The 19,179-nt window shown below is 50.3% G+C and overlaps 1 protein-coding gene across 2 annotated transcripts; it reads right to left on the reverse strand.

Annotated features, from left to right (window-relative positions):
• Positions 1-308: 308 nt before the first annotated feature.
• NKX2-2 (NK2 homeobox 2) lies at positions 309-18,477 on the reverse strand. Of its 2 annotated transcripts, XM_043544135.1 has the most exons (4): positions 18,114-18,215; positions 9,078-9,760; positions 7,543-7,851; positions 309-615 (listed from the first exon to the last, which is right to left on the reverse strand). In XM_043544135.1, exons 2-4 carry the CDS (start codon positions 9,334-9,336, stop codon positions 491-493), a joined length of 693 nt encoding a protein of 230 aa, XP_043400070.1. In that variant the 5' UTR covers positions 9,337-9,760; positions 18,114-18,215; the 3' UTR covers positions 309-490. The 2 variants fall into 2 exon arrangements, with proteins under 2 accessions (XP_043400070.1, XP_037749446.1); XM_037893518.2 differs by lacking the exon at positions 309-615 and having other exon boundaries at positions 1,472-7,851; positions 18,114-18,477.
• Between the last annotated feature and the right edge of the window lie 702 nt (positions 18,478-19,179).

Consider the following 19,179-nt stretch of genomic DNA (forward strand, 5'->3'; position numbering starts at 1 on the left):
GCCCCACGAGCGGCGGAGGCTGGCGGCTCATTCCTTATCCAATTGCGCCACCCCGCGGACGGTCGCGGCATCGCCGCCCCCCCACCGCCGATTGTTGACGTTCACACTCAGCGCTAATCGGGTCGGCGTCAGAGTTTGGAGCCAAACTCGCCGTTCTCCATAACCAGGGGTGGGGGAAAGCGACAACCAGCGACCCCCGCCCCCCGGCTCAGAGCTCGTGGCAATGACCAGGCTGTGTCGGTGGGACAGGCTCTCGGAGAGAGCATTTCATCTCTGAGCAAAATCACCAGGCCACCCAGCGTGGTGTGTGTGTTTTAATCGATGTTTAATAAAATGGCCTCACAGTTTGCTTTGTGCTAGAAGTTGACATCCAAGTGATGCGTCACATAATTAATGGGAACTTGAACTTTTTTTCAAACACAAAAATGAGTTGTCCTAGCACTGGTTTCCCTAGCGGGAAGAACTCGCCTCTTGCTTTCCAGCTGTAATATTACCAGTCGTTTACCTTCCCTTTTGTAGGCTGCTGGCTAAAGATGACTTCATAATAGTAGATCACGGAACCGGTTGTCTTCCACCCATTTTGTGTTGTGTTTTGAGTTGGGCACAAGGGGCAATCTGCAAGTAAAAAAGAGTCTGGCCATTTTCGAGTGGCGGCATGAGCTCTGGTCTCAAAGCGAGAGGGGTTTATGGTGTCAACCCAAAACCAAGCCGGTGGGATCACCGACCAGCTTTCATGCTTGTACCTCTTGGCTTTCCGGGCCCAGAATGTGATTTCAAGTTAAAAAGTCTTCTCCTGGACCTCCACTCTGTTCTTTGCTGACCCCAGCAATCTTTGCTTGCCTCAGTTTTGCCCTGTGTCTTCTTTCCCTACACCACACCCCTACCTGTTTGTGGGCTGGAGCTCCTCCTAGCCCGTCTGCCCCCCCCCCCCCCACCATCAGGCCAGTTGCAATTTTAAAGCGATAGTGTTTACATTCCCAGAGGTCCATAAATCTATTGCATGATGCACTTTTCGACCAGTCACTTCCTTCTGGTGGCATTTAGTATTGATCAGAAACAAGCATATGGTTATAGGCCTCTGATATTCTTCTGTGCTATGTGTGTGTGGGAGCCAGCCAGCCATCTATGCATACTAGAGGTATGTAAAAAGAAAAGGAGGACTTGTGGCACCTTAGAGACTAACCAATTTATTTGAGCATGAGCTTTCGTGAGCTACAGCTCACTTCATCGGATGCATACTGTGGAAACTGCAGAAGACATTATATACACAGAGACCATGAAACAATACCTCCTCCCACCCCACTCTCCTGCTGGTAATAGCTTATCTAAAGTGATCATCAAGTTGGGCCATTTCCAGCACAAATCCAGGTTTTCTCACACACACACACAACCACAAATGTGTGTGTTTGAATATATATATATATATAGAGAGAGAGAGAGAGAGAGAGAATGAGAATGAAAAAAAAAAAACAAGATAGAGAAATCTATTGAGGATTGTGTGTTTTTTATTTACACCTCTAATATTTTTATGTAAAATAAACAGACCGTTGGCACACACACCTTACACATAGAGGAATACAGTCAAATCTCCCATATACACAGTGGCTGTGTGTCTGGTTTTATTCAACCAACAGAATCTGAAACTAGAGTCACACTTTAGAAACAGGAAGAGATCAGATTTTGTTTACAAACTCACACAGTTGGTCAGATTCTTCCATTAACAATCTGAGGGTTTTTTTTAAAATCAGGGGGAGGGGGGGATACAGCAAATGGAATAAAACTGAAGTCTTCATTTGCTGGGTGTGTGTGTGTGTGCTGATTTATGCTTGACCATTCCTTTTTGAACACAATTGAGAGAGGAAGTGGCTTCAGACGATCAGGCTGCTGCCTTTTTAACTTCTCTCTTTCTCTCTCTCTCTCTCTCTTTTTTTTTTTGGCTGTGAGATTTTTTTAAAGGTTGTTAAAAAACCCCAGAACCACCTCTCGGAACTGGCGAGGATGTTCAATGGGAAATAAAACCATTTATCATAAGGACAGTTCAGAGCAGGAGGAGGGAAAAAAACCCAGGGACAGCAAGGAAGAACTTTGATGACCCCTTGTGGTTAAAAAGTGCCATTACAATGATATTCCGGCCTGGGTTGTTCGTTCCCCTCCTTCCTTGGGGGACCCCCGGCTCCCGATCGTTTGCGACGATGCTTTAGTAATAACAGCGCCTAAAAATCGAAGTCTTCGAGGGGCGGGCGGGGGCGGGGGAAGCAATACAAACGAGATTGTTTCCTCTGCCAGATAGCAGCGGGTAGCGTGCGCGGTGGGGAGATCGCGGGGTTTATTGGCAGATGCCGGGATAAAAGGAGATGATCCGTGGACACGGGGCGAGTGTCACTCTTAGGAAGCCACAAGTGCATATTTCCGGAAATCGTGCACACTGCACTATCTCGTACACACCGCCACTTCAGGCGTATCTGCCGCCTGGCCAGCTAGTGTAGAATGGGGGCCGTGTGCTCTGGGCTGCACTCCCCCCCCCCCCCACAAACACACACACAAACACAAACACACACAGCATTTGCTTTCGTACTCCCCGCCCAAGCCATCCCTGGCTGATTCGGCCCCTTAATAACCACAGCTGAGAATTGTTCTTAGACTCGGTAAACATTGGATTAGCTTTTCATTGCCCAGCCCTCTTGAAAAGGCCCGAACGACCCACGCCAGGTCTCAGCTAAGCCCAACAGTCAATAGGTAATGAAAGTAAGTTCTTTCCCTGGCTTAGAGGGGTTTCCACCTCATTACCAGGTTATCTGATTCTCCTAAATAGTGGCTCTGTAGACGCGAAGGGGGGTGACTCAGAGGCGAGCGAAAGGAGGGAAATTAACCCTGAAGCGCAAGTTTAACTATAATGTCCCTGGATTGGGTTGGAGTTGGGGGATTCATCCCGCATTCATTCATCGCCTTTTCTTTCCTGTCGGACGTGACTCTGGTTTTCCAGATCACCCACTGGAGGTGTAATGTGTTCCCCGTGTCTCCCACCAGTGGAAGGTGACATATCTGTCTGGCCCGCAACAGGCTACTTTGAACGAGGCCAATTAACATTTCTTCCTGTTGATCTATTTCCAGACCGCTGCAGTTTATGCCTTCCTCAACACAAAGCCAAAAAAACCCCCCCTTCCCAACACATCCGACATCGCGTAGGAAATCCGTCCGTTTCCCCGTCACAATATCACCCAAACCACACTAGGGATGGCAGAGTTTGTGTGGGCGTGTTCCCACTCAAATAAAGAGAAATTGTCTGGTCGGTGTAGGAACCGAGTTAGCATTTTAGCCGAAAATCCTTTATTTGATTTGTTTTTTGTTGTGTTCTTTAAAAAAAAAAAATAATCAAAGTTAGCCCCTTCAGTTGTTCGCGCCCACCCTGTTTGCATTTAGCTCCTTGGCTGCTTCATTCATTTTCTACTCGCCCAGGCTACTCTCCGGAGCGCGGGGGGCATAGCGCGTCGCCAGGGCGCGGTCAGCCGCCAAGAACTCCAGGTAAAGGCAGGAAGCCAGGTCTGGTGGCCCCGGTGGAGATGGTTAACCGCCAGCGCCCCTCGCCCCAACCAGAGAAAGCCTTCCAGAGAAAGGAGCGGGATGGCGACTTCTCAAACTCGCCGGCCTGGAACAAGGAAGCACTATCACAAGAAAGGGACAGTTCTCTGGAGGAGAACAAAAAGTGGTCAGTCCGCCGCGCTCTCCAGTTGGGCACGGAGGGAGAAGCCTGCATAACATTACACCCCCCTGTGAATGAAACCTTGTTCTCCCGGCAGAGGGGAAAAAACCAGCTCAGCGACCCGAAGTCAGCGGGACTACAATGCTGATCGGGGTGCATCGACTGCCATTTGCTTTCATTTTTATGGGCGAGATTTGTTTAGGCCCCGTGCAGATGCAGGAATTTAATTTCCTGTGAAATGAGAGACAAACTTGTCAGTGGGGCTGGAGAAAAGGAGGCCCTGTTGTCCTTCCAAGAAGAGAGAGGGGTTTTTTTTCCCCCTCCCCCCCCCCTCTCCCCCAGAATAGATATAGCACGAATTTTTAATTCGTCTTCCTTTCACAGACAACAATGCAGGGTTTGAAAGCAGGACACAATTTGGGTTTTGTGAGGGTCAGCCCAGCTGGCCATATGGAATACAGCATGTAGAACATGGGGGACAATGGCTCCAAGTGACAGCCAGAACAAAACCCAAGGATACTTCTCCCTGACTCGGGGATGCACCGCTCCCGATAAACGAATTGAATGGCACTACAAAGAACAGGGGGAGGATGGGGGAGGCCAGCACTGTCTCTCTCTCTCTTTCCCCCTACCCCTGTCCCCTCTGGGTTCTCTCTGTCTCTCTGCCCTCCTTAATATGTACGCCTCTAACATCCTTAACGACCAGCCTCCCGCATTGTGCTGTTTTGTGGTGGCTACTGTATATTGTGCAAAGATAGACTGCGCCAAACTGCCCCAGCGGCGTGTGAAATATAAGGCCACGGGGGAGGGCCACACAACTGGCTTGATAGACTGAATAGGGGCCAAGCAGAAAGTGACTGTTTCCCTCCCACTCGCTCTGCGCGGCGGGCGGAATTGGAAGAGGGGAAAGTGTCCTTCCCTGCAAAGTGGGCTCCTTTCTTCAGGCGCCGCCGAAACCTGTTTTCGCTTCACGGGGAGCTCGGCCCCGCCTGGCTACCGAGATGGCAAAAAAATAAATCCTCAGACCCCCTGTTTGCAGCGAAACGCGGCCACTCCTTATGCATTTAGATCTCTCGCTTTGCTAATAACTATCAGCTTGCAGGGTAGATCCTGCCACGGCAGAGCCGCGACTTGCCGTTTGCCAGCCACGCTGTTGACGAGTGCCCTCGGCTTTGGGGAAACCCGGACGCATTTCTTGGGTTTTGTGTGTGTGTGTGTGTGTGGGGGGGGGGGTTCGTGTAGAATAAGGTTTCATCTGAAGCAAAACCAAAAACACCCCCCCCCCCCCCGGTCCCCGCTCTGTGACTGCCTCCCGCTTGTCATGACAATTCAACATTCAGTGGGAAGCGACTAAACCAGGGAAGAATTTAAACTGGTGTCAACTTTGCGCCTGAGTTTGGTAAGACACCATTGCAAGAAATGGCCATCACAGCTGGGACTCCAGTCCTGAAGCAGATCCGCGCATGGCTAGAAGACCCCCCCTCGCCAGCACTGTCCACGCAGAGCTATGGGTCCCGCCGATTTTGTTACAGATAATCATGTTTGCGCGAGATATTGAATTAAATCTGATCATCAACAAGAGCGCGGCCGGTAATTCAGTGGGGACGGTTCAGTTTGCTTTTCCTGTTCCGAGCCCCCACCCCCTCCGCCCTGCCCCCGCAGTCCCTGCTGTTTGTCCAGCTTACAGCAAGAGAGACAGTTTCAGAAACGGAGAAGAATTTAAACAGCATGGTTGGAAAGAAGCCTCTCTACCCAAGACAGAGGGGCCAATTCATTTCGGGTCAACTCCAAGCATATTGGAGTATGTGTAAGCCTAAAAATCGTGTGTGCGTGCATATATTATATACAAGGGAGAGAGAGAAACAGAGAGGCACAAAGTGTGTACCTATGATCCTAGATGTACACGCACACGCATAACACACACACTCGCTTTCCAGCGGGATCTGTGTGTCCTTTAAACGCATATTCTAAAATGATCATCTAAATAGCCAGAGGAAGTTTTGCTTTAAAACACGCCTTAGACAGACTTTCCTACACAAGCCCACCGCATTTGGAGAACTCCCCCTATGTCGCGGCACCCCACAAATTCCCAATACGTGTTATCACAGGCAGAAGGGGATCTCCAGGGAGCCAGTCGCCCGGAGGGAGATGACAAAATTCCGTTTGGTTAAAACAGGTTTTAGGGCAAACTTTACATTGCAAATCCGACCGCGTTTAGGGAGAGGCCCGTGTGCCCCACGACTTGCCCCAAAGCGTTATCTGCCCTACAGGAGCAGAAAGAGGGTATAAACTCATCCCCCAGCCGATACCCCCCTCCCGCCCCCATTCAGCCGCCTATCTACCACTGCCGGCTAAAGGAGGACTTACAACTCTTCGGGCTCCCCCCGCTTAGATCAACCCCCGAGCAAAGGCAGGCCATTGAGACGAGACTGGAATCAAAAGCCCCTCCGCTGAAGGGTCACTCTTACATTTAAGTGAGTGGTGGGGCTTATTTTTTCATTTCCACAAAGTCACTACTCCAGCGCCTTTGTCTCTCCAGTAGACACAATGAGGCAGGACGCAGAAGAAGAGGAAGAGGAAGACAGGTATCTGATCGTTTGCAGAAAGTTTGGGGAGGGTGATTAAAGTTTCCCTAAAAGTTCTAAGAGGGGCGAAACTCCGCCGAGCTGTTGCCTGGGAATCTGCCGCAGGCCAAGCACGGATTTCCGACGGAAGGGTTCATCATTCCCCATAAAACAACTGGCCCCAGGAGAAGATCTCATTGATCGGACAATCAGGCGAGGCAGGCTTCCTCCCTCCCCCCCCAGGATCCCTCCGGTCCGTGTCGCCTCAAAGTGAGGGGTTTGCAGGTAGCCACAAAGTCAAACAAAAACGTTCTTTTGTTGTTGGGTTGGTTTTTTTCAAACAGCATTTTTATTAAAATTCCTATAAAAAATGGAAACCCTCCCCGTAGCGCGCCCCCCCCCCCCCCCCCAGGGTTTATACACAACGAGGAGCTGGAGATTTCTATGGAGAGGATCCAAACATTTCTTCTCCGTCTCCAGTTTCTTTGCTTGCTTAATATTTGGGAAATCTTTGCACCCAACCAAAAGAATAAAATAAAATAAACCGCCCTGACTGTCACTTATGGCAACAATAACCACACATAGTTACAAAAAAATTATTTTTTTTGCTCATAGTTGTCAGAATTTATACACGGCCATAAATAGGTAAAGGTTCATATAAAAAGGGAGATCAAATTCTCTAGTTTTAAAGTGTCCTCCACTTGTTTTATATACGACTGACAACAGCTGTACAGCACACAAAACGTACTTTACGAAATCACAAGCGCATACGGATTCATTCTTATTACTAGTAAGATTTTTATTTTTAGTTGTAGGTAGACAGGACCACTTTGCATGGCGCAAAAATCTCTGTAAACATGGCGCACAAAAACCACCCCCCAAAAGAAACAAATCGAACCCCCCAAAAGGAGGAAAAATAGGAGAGGGGGAAAAATGCACCATCATTAATAATAATAATTAATATTCATATTGTCTCCCCCCCCCCGAGGTTTGATTTTGGAGCCTCAGTTTCTTGTCTCGGCAATGTTCACCAAGTCCATTGTTGGGCTTGCACCAAATGATGCGCTGTCGGGTACTGGGGGTTGCTGGCGGAGCTGTACTGGGCGTTATATTGCATATGCTGGAGCGATTGGGCGCTATAGGCGGAGAAGGGGATCCCAGCCTGGAAAGTGGCCGCGGCTAAGTCCTGAGCTTTGAGCGTGTGGCAGGGTTTGCCGTCCCTGACTAAGACGGGCACTGCTACCCGGCGTGGGGAGGGGAGAGGAGTCACTTCCATACCTTTCTCAGCCCGGGCCCTCTTCATCTTGTACCGGTGGTTCTGAAACCAGATCTTCACCTGGGTGGGCGTGAGGCGGATGAGGCTGGCCAGGTGCTCCCGCTCGGGGGCGGACAGGTACCGCTGCTGTCGGAACCGTCTCTCCAGCTCGTAGGTCTGTGCCTTGGAGAAGAGCACCCGCCTCTTCCTCTTCTTGCCGGAGTCGCCGGCGCTGGCCGTGTCCTTGTCGTTGTCCGGGGATTCGTCGGCCGAGGGGTCGGGGGATTTGGTGGAGGAGTCGTGCTGGGAGTTGCTGGAGGCCAGCCCGTGCACTGCAGAAAGGCCACCGAGAGCATAAGTCAGAGGGGTGCTGCCGGGGGGCGGGGGGGTCCCCGCCCGGGGGCACCTGCGGCTCTGCTCTCTACCCTCCCCTGCTCCAGCCGGGAAATGCAGCGAAATCGCCCTCGCTTTCTCTACCGTAGGGAGGCACTCTCCCCATGGGGGCACCAGCTACCCCCCAAACCCCGCTTGGGCTGAGGGAGCGGGGCTTTCCCCGAAAACAAATGAACCCCGCGAGGAATAGGCAGTTGCCTCCTACACTCCACCAGAGCGGCAAACACCGGAGGAAAAGTAAACGACGACACACAACACACTAAGCCCATGTATGTTCCCAATGATATGGCCATCTGCGACACACGTGTGTATCTGTACAGCTATCAACATATATAAATACATGGAGATGGAAGTTTTATATTAGATAGCTTGTGCATATGAATATATTTATATATACACTCACGTTCATAATTACACACACTTTTAGATGCATGTAGACATTCATGTGCATGTCTACAGATCTATTCACCCGTCGGTCTGTATGCACATTGCAAGACAGCCACATCGATCCGGATCACAAATTCCTCTATTCCTCGCCTAATGTTGCATCTCTTTTACATCTACTGGACTTTGGACCTCAAGCGCTTTGCTGGGGGAGGGGGAGGGGTACGTGGATTGATTTTTAAAGGATAATTTAACAGTCCCTTCATTGATCCCCACAGCCGCCCGGCCATTGAGACATTTCTGAACTGTCTACACCGAAGCGATCCAAAACTGCCACACAAGGCTCGCTCTGTTTGATTTAGCAAACTCTGTTCGTGCCATTTTTAGATCGCTGGAGGTGACTTTTGCTTTTCTTTCCCTAGGCTGGGTTGATTTCTTTCTCTCTCGTTCTAAAAAATAAATACATAAAAATAAAATCCCCGCTTGGGGAAAGAAGAGGCTTTCAAAACCTTGTTTTTTATACCAATCGAATCAAACCCAAAGAAATCCCTGCGGCTAGTTTGACTCCGGAGAGCCTGGTGAAACAACAACCACACACAGGGTAAATCGGAGCGCTAATGCTTCCCGTAATAGCTATTAGGAAGAGATAACAGATAGGTTTATTATTAATTATTATTATTATTATTATTGAAGAATACACGTTAGAGGCTGCGGCGCTGAACGGATCAATCACAAGACAATGCGGACGGTACATGGAATCAATGTAAGTTTCACTACTCACAGGAATACTGGATGCTTTCCGTGCTGGCCAGCCAACGCGTATAGGGATTATCACTGGTATCATAGAAAGGGTTTTTCAAAGGCAGAGTCTGAACCCCCTCCAGTGGGTTTTGCCCCAGAACTCCGGATTTCTTGGGTGGCTCCGACCCCTCGTTCTCTTCATCCGCTCCTTCAACGAGGGATCCCTCTTCATCGTTGGTGTCAGGGAGATCTAGGATGTCCTTTACAGAAAACCCCGTCTTTGTGTTGGTCAGAGACATATTCTGGCCAAATTTATGCAGGAAAGTTGGAGCACCAGTTTGTCAATTCGCTGTTGCACAAGCCACACACACCCCACAAACACCCCAGGAAGAGGGGAGGGTGTGTGTGTGTATGTTGCGGGGGGGGGCGTTAAGAATAAAAAATAACGAAGGCTGGTGTGGGGGGAGACGCGGGGGGGGCGAGGAAAAAGCGGCTGCGATATAGATAGATATTTTACAGCCTTGCTCTACTGCAGAGGGGGGAAAAATCACGGAGCACGAGTGGCAACCGGCTTCTGAAATAGTTTGTAACTCCAGGAAAAATGCCAAAGTGCGTTTACTTCAGGGTCTCGTTTAAACACACGGATCTGGTGCCTGCTGCTTGAAAAAAACCAGCCATTGCTGGAGAGAGCAGTCCATATAAGGTTGGTCTCCACATATGAACCTGCAGAGAGGAGGGGAAAAAAAAATACATTAAAAACGCCAAAGGTTGGCCACGTGTGGGCGGGTGCTAGGAGTCAAGTGGATGAAGACAGTGTTTGCAGATGTGAAATTGCGGGGTTTGGGGGAGATTGGAGTCTCCACCATTGGTTCTGTAGCACATGATGAGTGGTATAACGTGTCAATTAATTACAAAGATAGGGAGGGCCTTTCTGCACGGTATTTACATACAAAGGAGCTCCAAGGAGCCCGATATTCCACTCACTTGAAAGTACGTTTTAAACAAATTGCTTCGGGAAAAAAAACAACAACTTTGCATTCATTGTCACCCTGCACTGATGTAAACTGCTTTGTAGCAGGCTGGAAAATTGACTATTTACAGCGAGCGACTTGAAAAGGAAATCTATTCCAATTATTGGTGGTCCCCTAAACAAGATGGCAAGAGACCAACTTGTGCAAACCTCCTAGGTCAATATTTTGGTTGAGGCTTAAGGCTGAGTACTATAAATTAAACAGCAAGTAATTGATTCTAGTGTGCTCCGAAATCAACCAAACTGGCAATATATGTAATCAATCGGTACCCAGGCAGGCTCTGACGATTTCGGTGTGTTGTTTGCAGAGAACTAATTTGTTTCTCTCTCTCTTCTCCCCAGCAAGATCGCTTGCTAATTTGGATGGATGTGCAGCGTTTAGAAAGGGAATGCAGCCAGATGTTTAATTTAGGCGTTGAATTTGGAGGGTTGTTTTTAATAAGACATTTAATAAGTGGGTCTCTCTCACAGCCATTTGCAGACACATGTATTATAGAGGCGTATGAATAGCAGCGTCCGCGTTTTGAAAATCCTCCTTTCAAAATAGCAACGCTAAATAACACCCACCTATCCGTGCGTCCATAACACTTTCTTATTGCGGCTTTATTTCACATTTCACGCCCAACCCCCTCTCCCCCCCGCCTTAAAAGCCCATGGGCGCCCCGATTCCACGGGGGACATAGGAAACGGAGCTAATCGAAGCCTTTTTAGCAAATTCTCCATGGGCTCATTCCCCACGTCTCCAGTCCACACGGCTGTGCTCCGCTTCTCCCCTCGCTTCGCGCTAGCGCAGCACTTTGTTCAGTTGGGAGGGGTTCATGGTCCGGAGCCCTGCCTTGGGTCTGTGCGGAGGGTCCTATTCTCTTTTTGACCTATTAAATGAACTATCCCACTGCGCCTCCCCCTCCCTGCAGCTCCCTGGGACAGACACCGCTCTCTATTGTTTCTCTCTTGTGATACTGGGGTGGGGTTTTCGCGTGTGCTACATTTTGGACAAGCCAACTTGACGCCACGATCCTCGAGGAGTTCTGCCCTTTAACGGGATCTCTGTGGGGGGGGGGGTTTGGGGGGGAATTAAAGATGGGGAGTTAAAGGTGAGATTTGCAGCCCTCCCCTTTCCTCCCTCCTCCCCACCCTTCTGGGGATGACCAGAGGATAGAAGTCGCCTTGACTTTCCCTCCCAAGAACTGGGCATGTTTCAAGGAGGTGCTGGGGCAGAAGGGGCACCGCAATTTATTATTGTTGATCAGTTTATTTTGCTGTCCCTCACCCTGCCTCCCATCGAGTATGTGATGTGGGTGACAATGCCTTAGGGTTTTAGCAAGGCCCTGAGCGCATCATGGGTGGTCGGACCCGGGCAAACACAAATACAAACCGATTGCTAAGCTGCGGACAATGGGCGAAATGTAGACAAATGTCCGGCTTCTGTTGGAAGCTTTTGTCCGAGCTCAGTTTTTGCATTTATTTCAGGGGCGAAATAATACATGATTGAAGCCCTCTTTCAATGTGTTCTAACTGTTTGGAATAAATCGGAGGTTGTTGGTAGTTGTCATGGCATTCAACTGCTTTCAATGGACTATCTCTTCATTCATTTCGGAATCCTTCCACAATATTAAGGAAACTCCTTCATGTTGACGCTCACTGGCTCTTCTTTCCTCTGCATTCGAGGCGTTCTCTCTCTCTCTCTTTTTTAATTTTGAAAAAAAAAAAATTCAATCCAGGACTAACCCTGTATTTATTTCTTGATCACTTTTCCTTAGCCATCTGGGAAACGCAGCAAACCAAACAAAGTGAGAGGATTACGTGTGTGTGTGTGAAAATCATGTCGTTCATAACACAAACAGCAACGGCACTGTGGCCCCAACAGCTACGACTCAATAAAAGAAACCACCTCCGTTAACGATAAGCCCACAGCGCAAGAATTCCAGCCATCACGGCAGCGCAGGGTTTGCGGGGCAAAGAAAAGCCAAAATCGAAGGTGGAAGACGAATTCACAGCACAATATCTGTCGTGTAGCAGAGTGTTGCAAAGTTTCCTTGGTGGGGGTGGGGGTGGGGGAGGAAGATAAATGAATTGTAGAGAATTTCCTCTGGGGAAGACTAAACAATTGGCAGTGGGCATGCTAACTAAAGATTTCTAATAAGAAAATCCAGAGTAATTAGGACCTGTGAGATTTGATCAATATGAAACCAGCTAAACACCACACACAAGCTCACTCACTCACTCACTCTGTGATGAACCTGTTGTCTCCGTTCCCGCAGACCACCTGACAGGTAAATATTTTCCTAAGGGAAAACCAGGGCTCCTGGACCATTAATCACGCTGCAGTTAGCCAACGGTCCATTGAGAAGCACACACCGGCTGATCAGCACAGTTGGACTGTGACCAGCTAGTCTCCTTTGTACACAAAGACCTGCCATAAAAGTCATAATTTTGTCCCTCACCCCCGCCTCCGTATTGAACGCTTGGTCCAACTTAGAAACACAGCTCCGGACAAGTTCCCACAACTGTGGTGGAATCACGTGAGTAAAAATCAAACCCAGTTTCCCGATTGTTTAACAAGGTCAGTTTCATGATCTAAGGGGGCTGGAATGAGCGTGTGTTAATCTGCCTTCTCTCTTCCAGTTTCCCCCTCGCTCTCTCTTCTGGGTCTACATTTTGCTTTCGCATCGGGGCTGCTTTGAAGCGCACGTGTAACCGCGTTCAAACCGAACTGTGTGTGGGTTGTGGCAAACGACTGCGCAGCCCAACTTCAGAGAACCCCCTTTTTGAGACAGAGACCCCCAAAGAGCGAGAGAGGAGCCCCTTATTTCAGAGAACAAAACTGGCTTTAGCGAGGGTACAAAGGGGAATCGCTTGTTCCCCCTCGCCAGAAGAGCCCCTGGCCCACACAACAGGTGTGTGGTCCCTAGGAGTAAGGTTTACAAACTGGCCTGATGACGTGACTAGGTGATGAAATAGACACACCGCACTGTGGTGGATTCTGTGTAAAGATAACTATCGCCTAGATCAATCTAGATGCTCCACAGAAGGCTTATTTCAAGACAGCCTTTCCCAGCTCTGGTTTAATAATTGTGTGTGGACGCTTGATCCGCATTGCATCTTCTTCTAAACTTTCTCGCTTTGCTTTCGCTTCCCTTGTCCGATTTTTGTAAATATCCCCCCTGAATTTCTTACACTTTGTTCCCTTTTAACTGGATCCTTCCTTTGCCCGCTTCCCCATTATATTTTGGGCTGACCCTCCAGTTCTTACTCCGGTTCTAGGTGAGAGGGCCAGACAGTGTGAATGGCCAGGGTGCGTCGGGAGGTGGGAAAGAAGCAGGGAGACCTGGGCATGGGTGAGATCAGTCCCCCACCTTCCCCCAGCGGAGTGGTTCGCCTGACCGGGAATTGTGTTTCTAAACATCGGACGGCTCATGTCTGGGATTTTTAATCGTCAGGTTTAGGACCGACACTGGCGCCAGAGAGGCATTTCGGGAAGATCGCATCAATATCTAGACTCTTCAAGACCTCCCTGTCCGTGTCCTACTGGGATTAGTAGCGCGGGTAACTTGGGGAGGTCACTTGCAATATTATCTCTACTGATTAAGAGTCAATCGATCAGCAAATCCTAACCAAAATAAAATAAATAAATAAATCCCGGTATGGATAGATACACAGACACACGCCACAAAACCTCGCAAAGCGTCCGCCAAATTGCCTTGCCGCAAAGCCTTCGGCCGACCCTGAAAAACCGAGCGAGCGCTGACCCTGCTGCTCAGAAATGCTGGAATGCTCCTCCAGACAGATCCTGCTGAATTTAAGCCCCGGAATTATAGGATGGAGGGGTTATTTGAACAGCCGAGCAAGAGGCTGAAAAGGAGAGGTGCGTGTACACAGGATAAGTGGCGACACTTCAGCACAAGTGCCCTCTAGGAGTGGGGAAGTGTTTACCTGTTTACTTTTACAGGTAGCGCTCAACCACGAGGCTTTTTGCCTTTTTCCACTCGTTTCTGGAATGCGGCCTCCTTGAACCCCCTCCCCTAATGCTGCCTCGCAGCCCCGGGAAGACTTTCCCACAGCAGCAGCTTCAGCCGGTGCGGGGAAGAGAGGCAAAGAGCCACCTGCCCCGAATGAACGCGGCTGCACTCCGAAAACACAGGCAGCCTCGGCTAGGGTGAGGCTCCGCTCCCGGCCGCTGCGCCGTGGGAAGAAAGGTGCGCTCGCCCTTGCGAATTAAAGGGTGAATTTCTCTACCATGGCAGGACACGCCACACATGCGAATGGCAAGGCAGGAACGTGGCAAGGGCGGCGTGTTAAAACGTGTTTCCCCGTCTGTCAGCCCGCTCAGCTCCCCCAGTCTCCCAGAACCAGACAGCAAATCGTGGGTCTATTATCTGGAGCGAGCAAAAGAGGTGGCTTGGCTTAAAGTGCCGTAGAGAGACAAGGAACTAGCCAGTTAAAACAACTACTTGGCCTTGATAGTACAGAGCCGAATGAAGCGACAGGCATTCGTTTTGCTAGTGGTCAGAAGGGTTTCCAGTCATTAAAAAGTACAAGGTCTCTCCATTTATTTTAAGCCACTAATTTGTTTGACTTAATTTTCTCCTCCTGAATGAAAAGGTGTTTAACAGAAGTCCCCTTTTTCTCCCGGTACAGTATATGGGGCTGACCTCTAACCCATCACAACATCCCATCTCAGATAACAGCCTTCAAGTGGATTAGTTTATTGTTTGATTAGAGCAAAGGTGCAAGAAATTGTTTTCATTCACTCCAGACAAACAAACCATATTGCACCTTAACGCTCTGGTGAGGATTAGTGAAGCTGACACAAAGCCTTTGTTCGAGGGGAAGGTTTATTTTATCTTTGGTTTGATACTCTTAGATAGAAGACACTTGAAATCAATGGGAAAGGAAAATATAGCCCCGTCTACTTCTGATAATTCTTATGAAGAGATTCACCTTCGAAGGATGCCAGGAAACAATGCAGGCTTTGTTTTATAATGTTGCAGGGGGGAAAAGGAGAGATGCATCCGTAAGAGGTGTCATCTTTTGTTGTTGATTAAAAAAAAAAATGTAACAGACAAGAGCTCTTTCCCTGAATAGACAACTTAAAAACGCAGGGCTTCGGAGCCCAGAATTTTATAGCCTTATTATATATGTGAGCATACATCCACCTATGTAGAAAAACCACATTTAAGTGGGCGGGCTACTTCGCTTGACACCAGTATTCTGGTTATGTTTTGCAAAGCACCTTGCAAGGTCTAGGGCAATCAAGAGAGCGAACAATAAATAGCAGCCACTAAAACTCAGGTCTCAGCAACAAGAAAGGCGATTGAAATAAAGACCTGCCCATGTGCAATCCTGGCTTGGAGGTTTAACAAAGATCAGCGTTTCCCTTTGCCTCGGAGACTGTAGAATAACAGAGCATCGCAACCCCTTAAATTGATTTTAAAAGGCTTCATTGACAATAATGGGGAAGGGTTAATGTTTCTGAAATTTCCCTCTCTTTTCGTGGCTGGAGAAATTGCAGAAGCAAAGACTTTCCCCGTGTTTTAAACATAGAAAAATACGCTCCGATCTGCCACATCTCGTATTACCTTCCTCTGTCAAGAGTCAGAGCAATCTGCTAGCCAGGCAGTGAAAATGCAATCTTCCCTTGCCTTTCTCACAGAGAAACAATTAAACCCTGTTCAGGACAGAGGAATCTAAATGAGCTTTTCATGATTTTTTCCTCCCCCAAGCCCCAACTATGATAACGCATTCTCAATTCACCATCAACCCCCCCGGAGTGGTAAAAGTGGAATAGAAATTAGGTCTCCCCCCCGTCCCCCGTGGGCTAATCGGTCACATTGTGGGTTATGTCAGACCCGAGGGCACATGTTAGGACTTTGATAAATGCACTTTAATGAGATCTTTGAAATATATTGCCAATACAAATCATAGGACATACAGACGCCTTGGCAGTCAGTGTGTTCCCGCAACTTACGGAAGCAAGAAGCCGGGAGATTTGTGCTTCGCGGGGCTTGCGACATTGGGAACCAGCTAGTTGCCGATTTTTTCTGTAAAAGCTTTGAGCCTAGCCCCGGGCGTATCCTTTCCGTTCCAGTCTATTATAACTGTTTTATTTGTAAGTCAAATGTTTGGTCCCCCCGAGCAAACCCTTCAGCTTTATTCGTTCGCATCTTTCTAATGATTAAACGTGTCCCAATGAGATTAAGCTTTGTCAGCCTGTCTCAGAAGTGTTCTTTCTTCCAAAGGGGGAAAAAAAACACCACCCCAACTCTGTCTGATAAGGGCAATTTGAATGCAGGAGATTTATAATTTCTTTATGAAATACGGTGCTGAAAGCACTTGCTTATCTGAATTTACTTCGTATATCTCTACCCCGTAGGTAGGACTTTTTTTTTTTTAAAGGCAGCCATTGATAATGATTTAAATATATATATATATTTCAAGCTTAAAAGGATGGACTGATTTTGAAACTGAAATTAATTTGAGGCACATTAAACGGAGCTCCTCGGTCCCGTTGAGTCTTGAAAGGAAAGGAGGAGATGGATTCGCGATTTGAAAATCGATTGCACATACGATTGATTGGAAAACCCAACTCCGAGGAAGAGCTGAGTTGCAGACCACAGCAACCAACCACAACGACGCTGCTGCTCTGGGGTGCAAACGCAAGGGTTAAACATGGGCCAAAGCGCCTGGTGAAGTTAGCAAGGTGGAGATGAAATCAATAAACCCCCCGCGCAAGAGGCAGAGCCAACCGAGTGCAAATTGTTACTTTTGAACCATTCCTGATCCTCTGGCGGACTCTACCGACTCTAGCGAGAAATGTCCCAGCAGCCGCTTCCCCACAAGGAAGGGAGTTGTAAGCTACCAGCTTACCTTTCCTCCCCAGGAAACCCCCAGCCCCAGAGCTTTCAGGATGACAAACCCACCCAGCCGCCTTGTGTCATGGGCTTTGCTGCGCTCTCGGGGCAGCAAAGGGAAAAAGAATAAGCCCCCCGCCCCAGCAGCTAGGGCTGTGAAATTACCCACCCACGTTGAGTAACTGAGTGTGTGTGTGTGTGGGGGGTCTGTGGGGAAGGGGGGTTCTGATCTCTCGAGTGTCTAGAGCAGGCAGGTAAATGACCTGAGGAAGTTCAGGGTTGGGGCGAAAGCAATCGCTAGCCGGAGCGCTTTGGATCGCACCTTCCCTCTTGCAGCCCCGGCTGGTACCCCAGGACAAACGCGTCTTGCTGGCCGCTGAGGCAAGACCTGAGCGCAGCCCGACGTCTCCTTCTCGCAGGGGGTGAGACTGACACCCCCACATTGCACCCCCCTGGGGCCGGGTAGCCTCCCCCAGCCCCGGCCACGCCACCTCCGCCCCCCTCTTCCGCCGAATTCACAAGCAGCTGCTCACCTTTGCACTGCGCAAACCCAGGTAAAACTTTAACCGGCTCCGTGCGCGGGAAGGGGGCGGTGTGAAAGCGGCGGGGCTCGGGTGCAAACCGCTATGGCTCCATCCTCTCCCCCCAGCAGCAGAACCCCCCTTCCCCACCTGCTGCTTCCGGGCCAGGAGAGATCAGCGTCCGTTTCAACAAGATTGGGGGGGGGGCGGGAAGGGACGAACCCCCCCCCCCCAAGCCCTTGGGAAGCCAGCTTGCACCTTGCACCCAGGTGATCCAGCTTGGGGGACCCTGCTCGAGTTCCTCCCCCCACACCTCGTTTGGAGGACCCAGTGCCCCTGGAACAGCGATGTCTGTCCGACCAGCTCCCCAGCCACCTGTCCGTCCTCCCCTCCAGCTAGCTCGCCACCCATATCGCCAGCCAGCCACGTAGCCACCGCTCCCCCCAGACAGCCACCTCCGCTCTCCACCCAGCGGTGCCGTGTAGACGCATCTTTCCCTCCCCAATCGCTCTGCCTTGCACTGAACAACCTCACCCCCAAGGCGAATCTGCCCCCCACCCCCCCATTTACTGTACTTCGGGGCGCTGCCTAGACCCCCCCGCCAAGTTACATCGAGCGGCCAGCCCCCCTGCAGGTACCTGGCTCCCTCGCCAGGAGGAAGCGCAGCGGCTCACCTGGAGCGGCTCTGCGGTGGGCGAGGCGCTGGCGAGCTCCGAAGGCGCCGGTCTGCAGCGCCGGGGCCTGCGGGGGCCGCTTTATATAGCCACGCGCGACGCCCCGGCTCGGCGGCCCCTCACATTGTCTCCGGCGGCGCTTTGCAGAGCCGGCCCCGTGGCCGCTCGCCCGGCGCTCCCCCTCCGCGCCGTGCCCCGCGCTGTTTGCTTTCCTCCGCGGCGCGTGACGCGCGAGGCGAAATATGGGCCATATGGTCGGCGGTCATAAATTGGGGAGAAGCGCAAACACGCCGGTTCCTGGAAGGCCCGGCTGCGCTCCAGCCGGCGGAACCGTGCCCGCCCTCCCAGGCAGGCCCCTTCCCACCCGGCTCCCCGCAGAGCCGGCCGTCCCCGGCCAGGAGTTTGGATCCTTTCCCCCCGGCCCCACTTGCCCACCTTGCACGTTGCAGCCGGTGCAATGTCCAACTCTCCCCCCCCCCCCCCCCCCGGCCTCCCTCCAGCCCGGGCGGCCCTCCATAAATCGCTCTGTAGCTAAGACGCCGTAAAAACCAAAGGGCCAGATGTGGCAGGTTATTTATGTGTGAAAGCCCGTTTACATTAGATAGGCTGATCCACGCTGTGATAGCGCCGGGCTTGCGAGAGATTAGAGCTGGCTTGTCCAGCGGCGGCCCCAGCTGCAGCTCGCTTTCTTGGGGGGGTGGGGGGGGAGGTGGGTGAGGGGTCGTGGCTGAGTTTCCCTGGAGCCCAGGAATGAAAAGTGACCATCGTTTGCAATAGCCTGGTGCAAAAGGTAGAAGATGATTGTGTGTGTGCGCGCCCGCCAGTGCTGGCAAGAAAGGGCTTTCCTAGCCTGGGACCTCTCCTATCCCACCCCCTTAGGTAAATAATTTTGCTCTTTCTTTTTGCGCACCAACGGGCTAGATCCAAAAAACAACCCCCCCCCAACACATTTATCAGGCCAGATCCTGCCACCCTTCCTCACCCTGAGTAGTATCTTACGCTGGGAGTAGCCCCCTCCCACTGAAATCAGTGGGACTACTCAAGGAGTAAAAACAACAAGGAGGAC

The sequence above is a fragment of the Chelonia mydas genome, chromosome 3 (assembly GCF_015237465.2).
Source record: "Chelonia mydas isolate rCheMyd1 chromosome 3, rCheMyd1.pri.v2, whole genome shotgun sequence".
Taxonomy (NCBI): domain Eukaryota; kingdom Metazoa; phylum Chordata; order Testudines; family Cheloniidae; genus Chelonia; species Chelonia mydas.

What these genes read in the sequence shown, in the direction of transcription:
- NKX2-2 (XM_037893518.2), bottom strand. Translation starts at nt 9,336, where the DNA reads ATGTCTCTGACCAACACAAAGACGGGGTTTTCTGTAAAGGACATCCTA. An exon ending in GGAAAGCATCCAGTATTCCT is followed by an intron (nt 7,852 to 9,077) that starts GTGAGTAGTGAA and finishes GCCTTTCTGCAG; the next exon opens with TGCACGGGCTGGCCTCCAGC.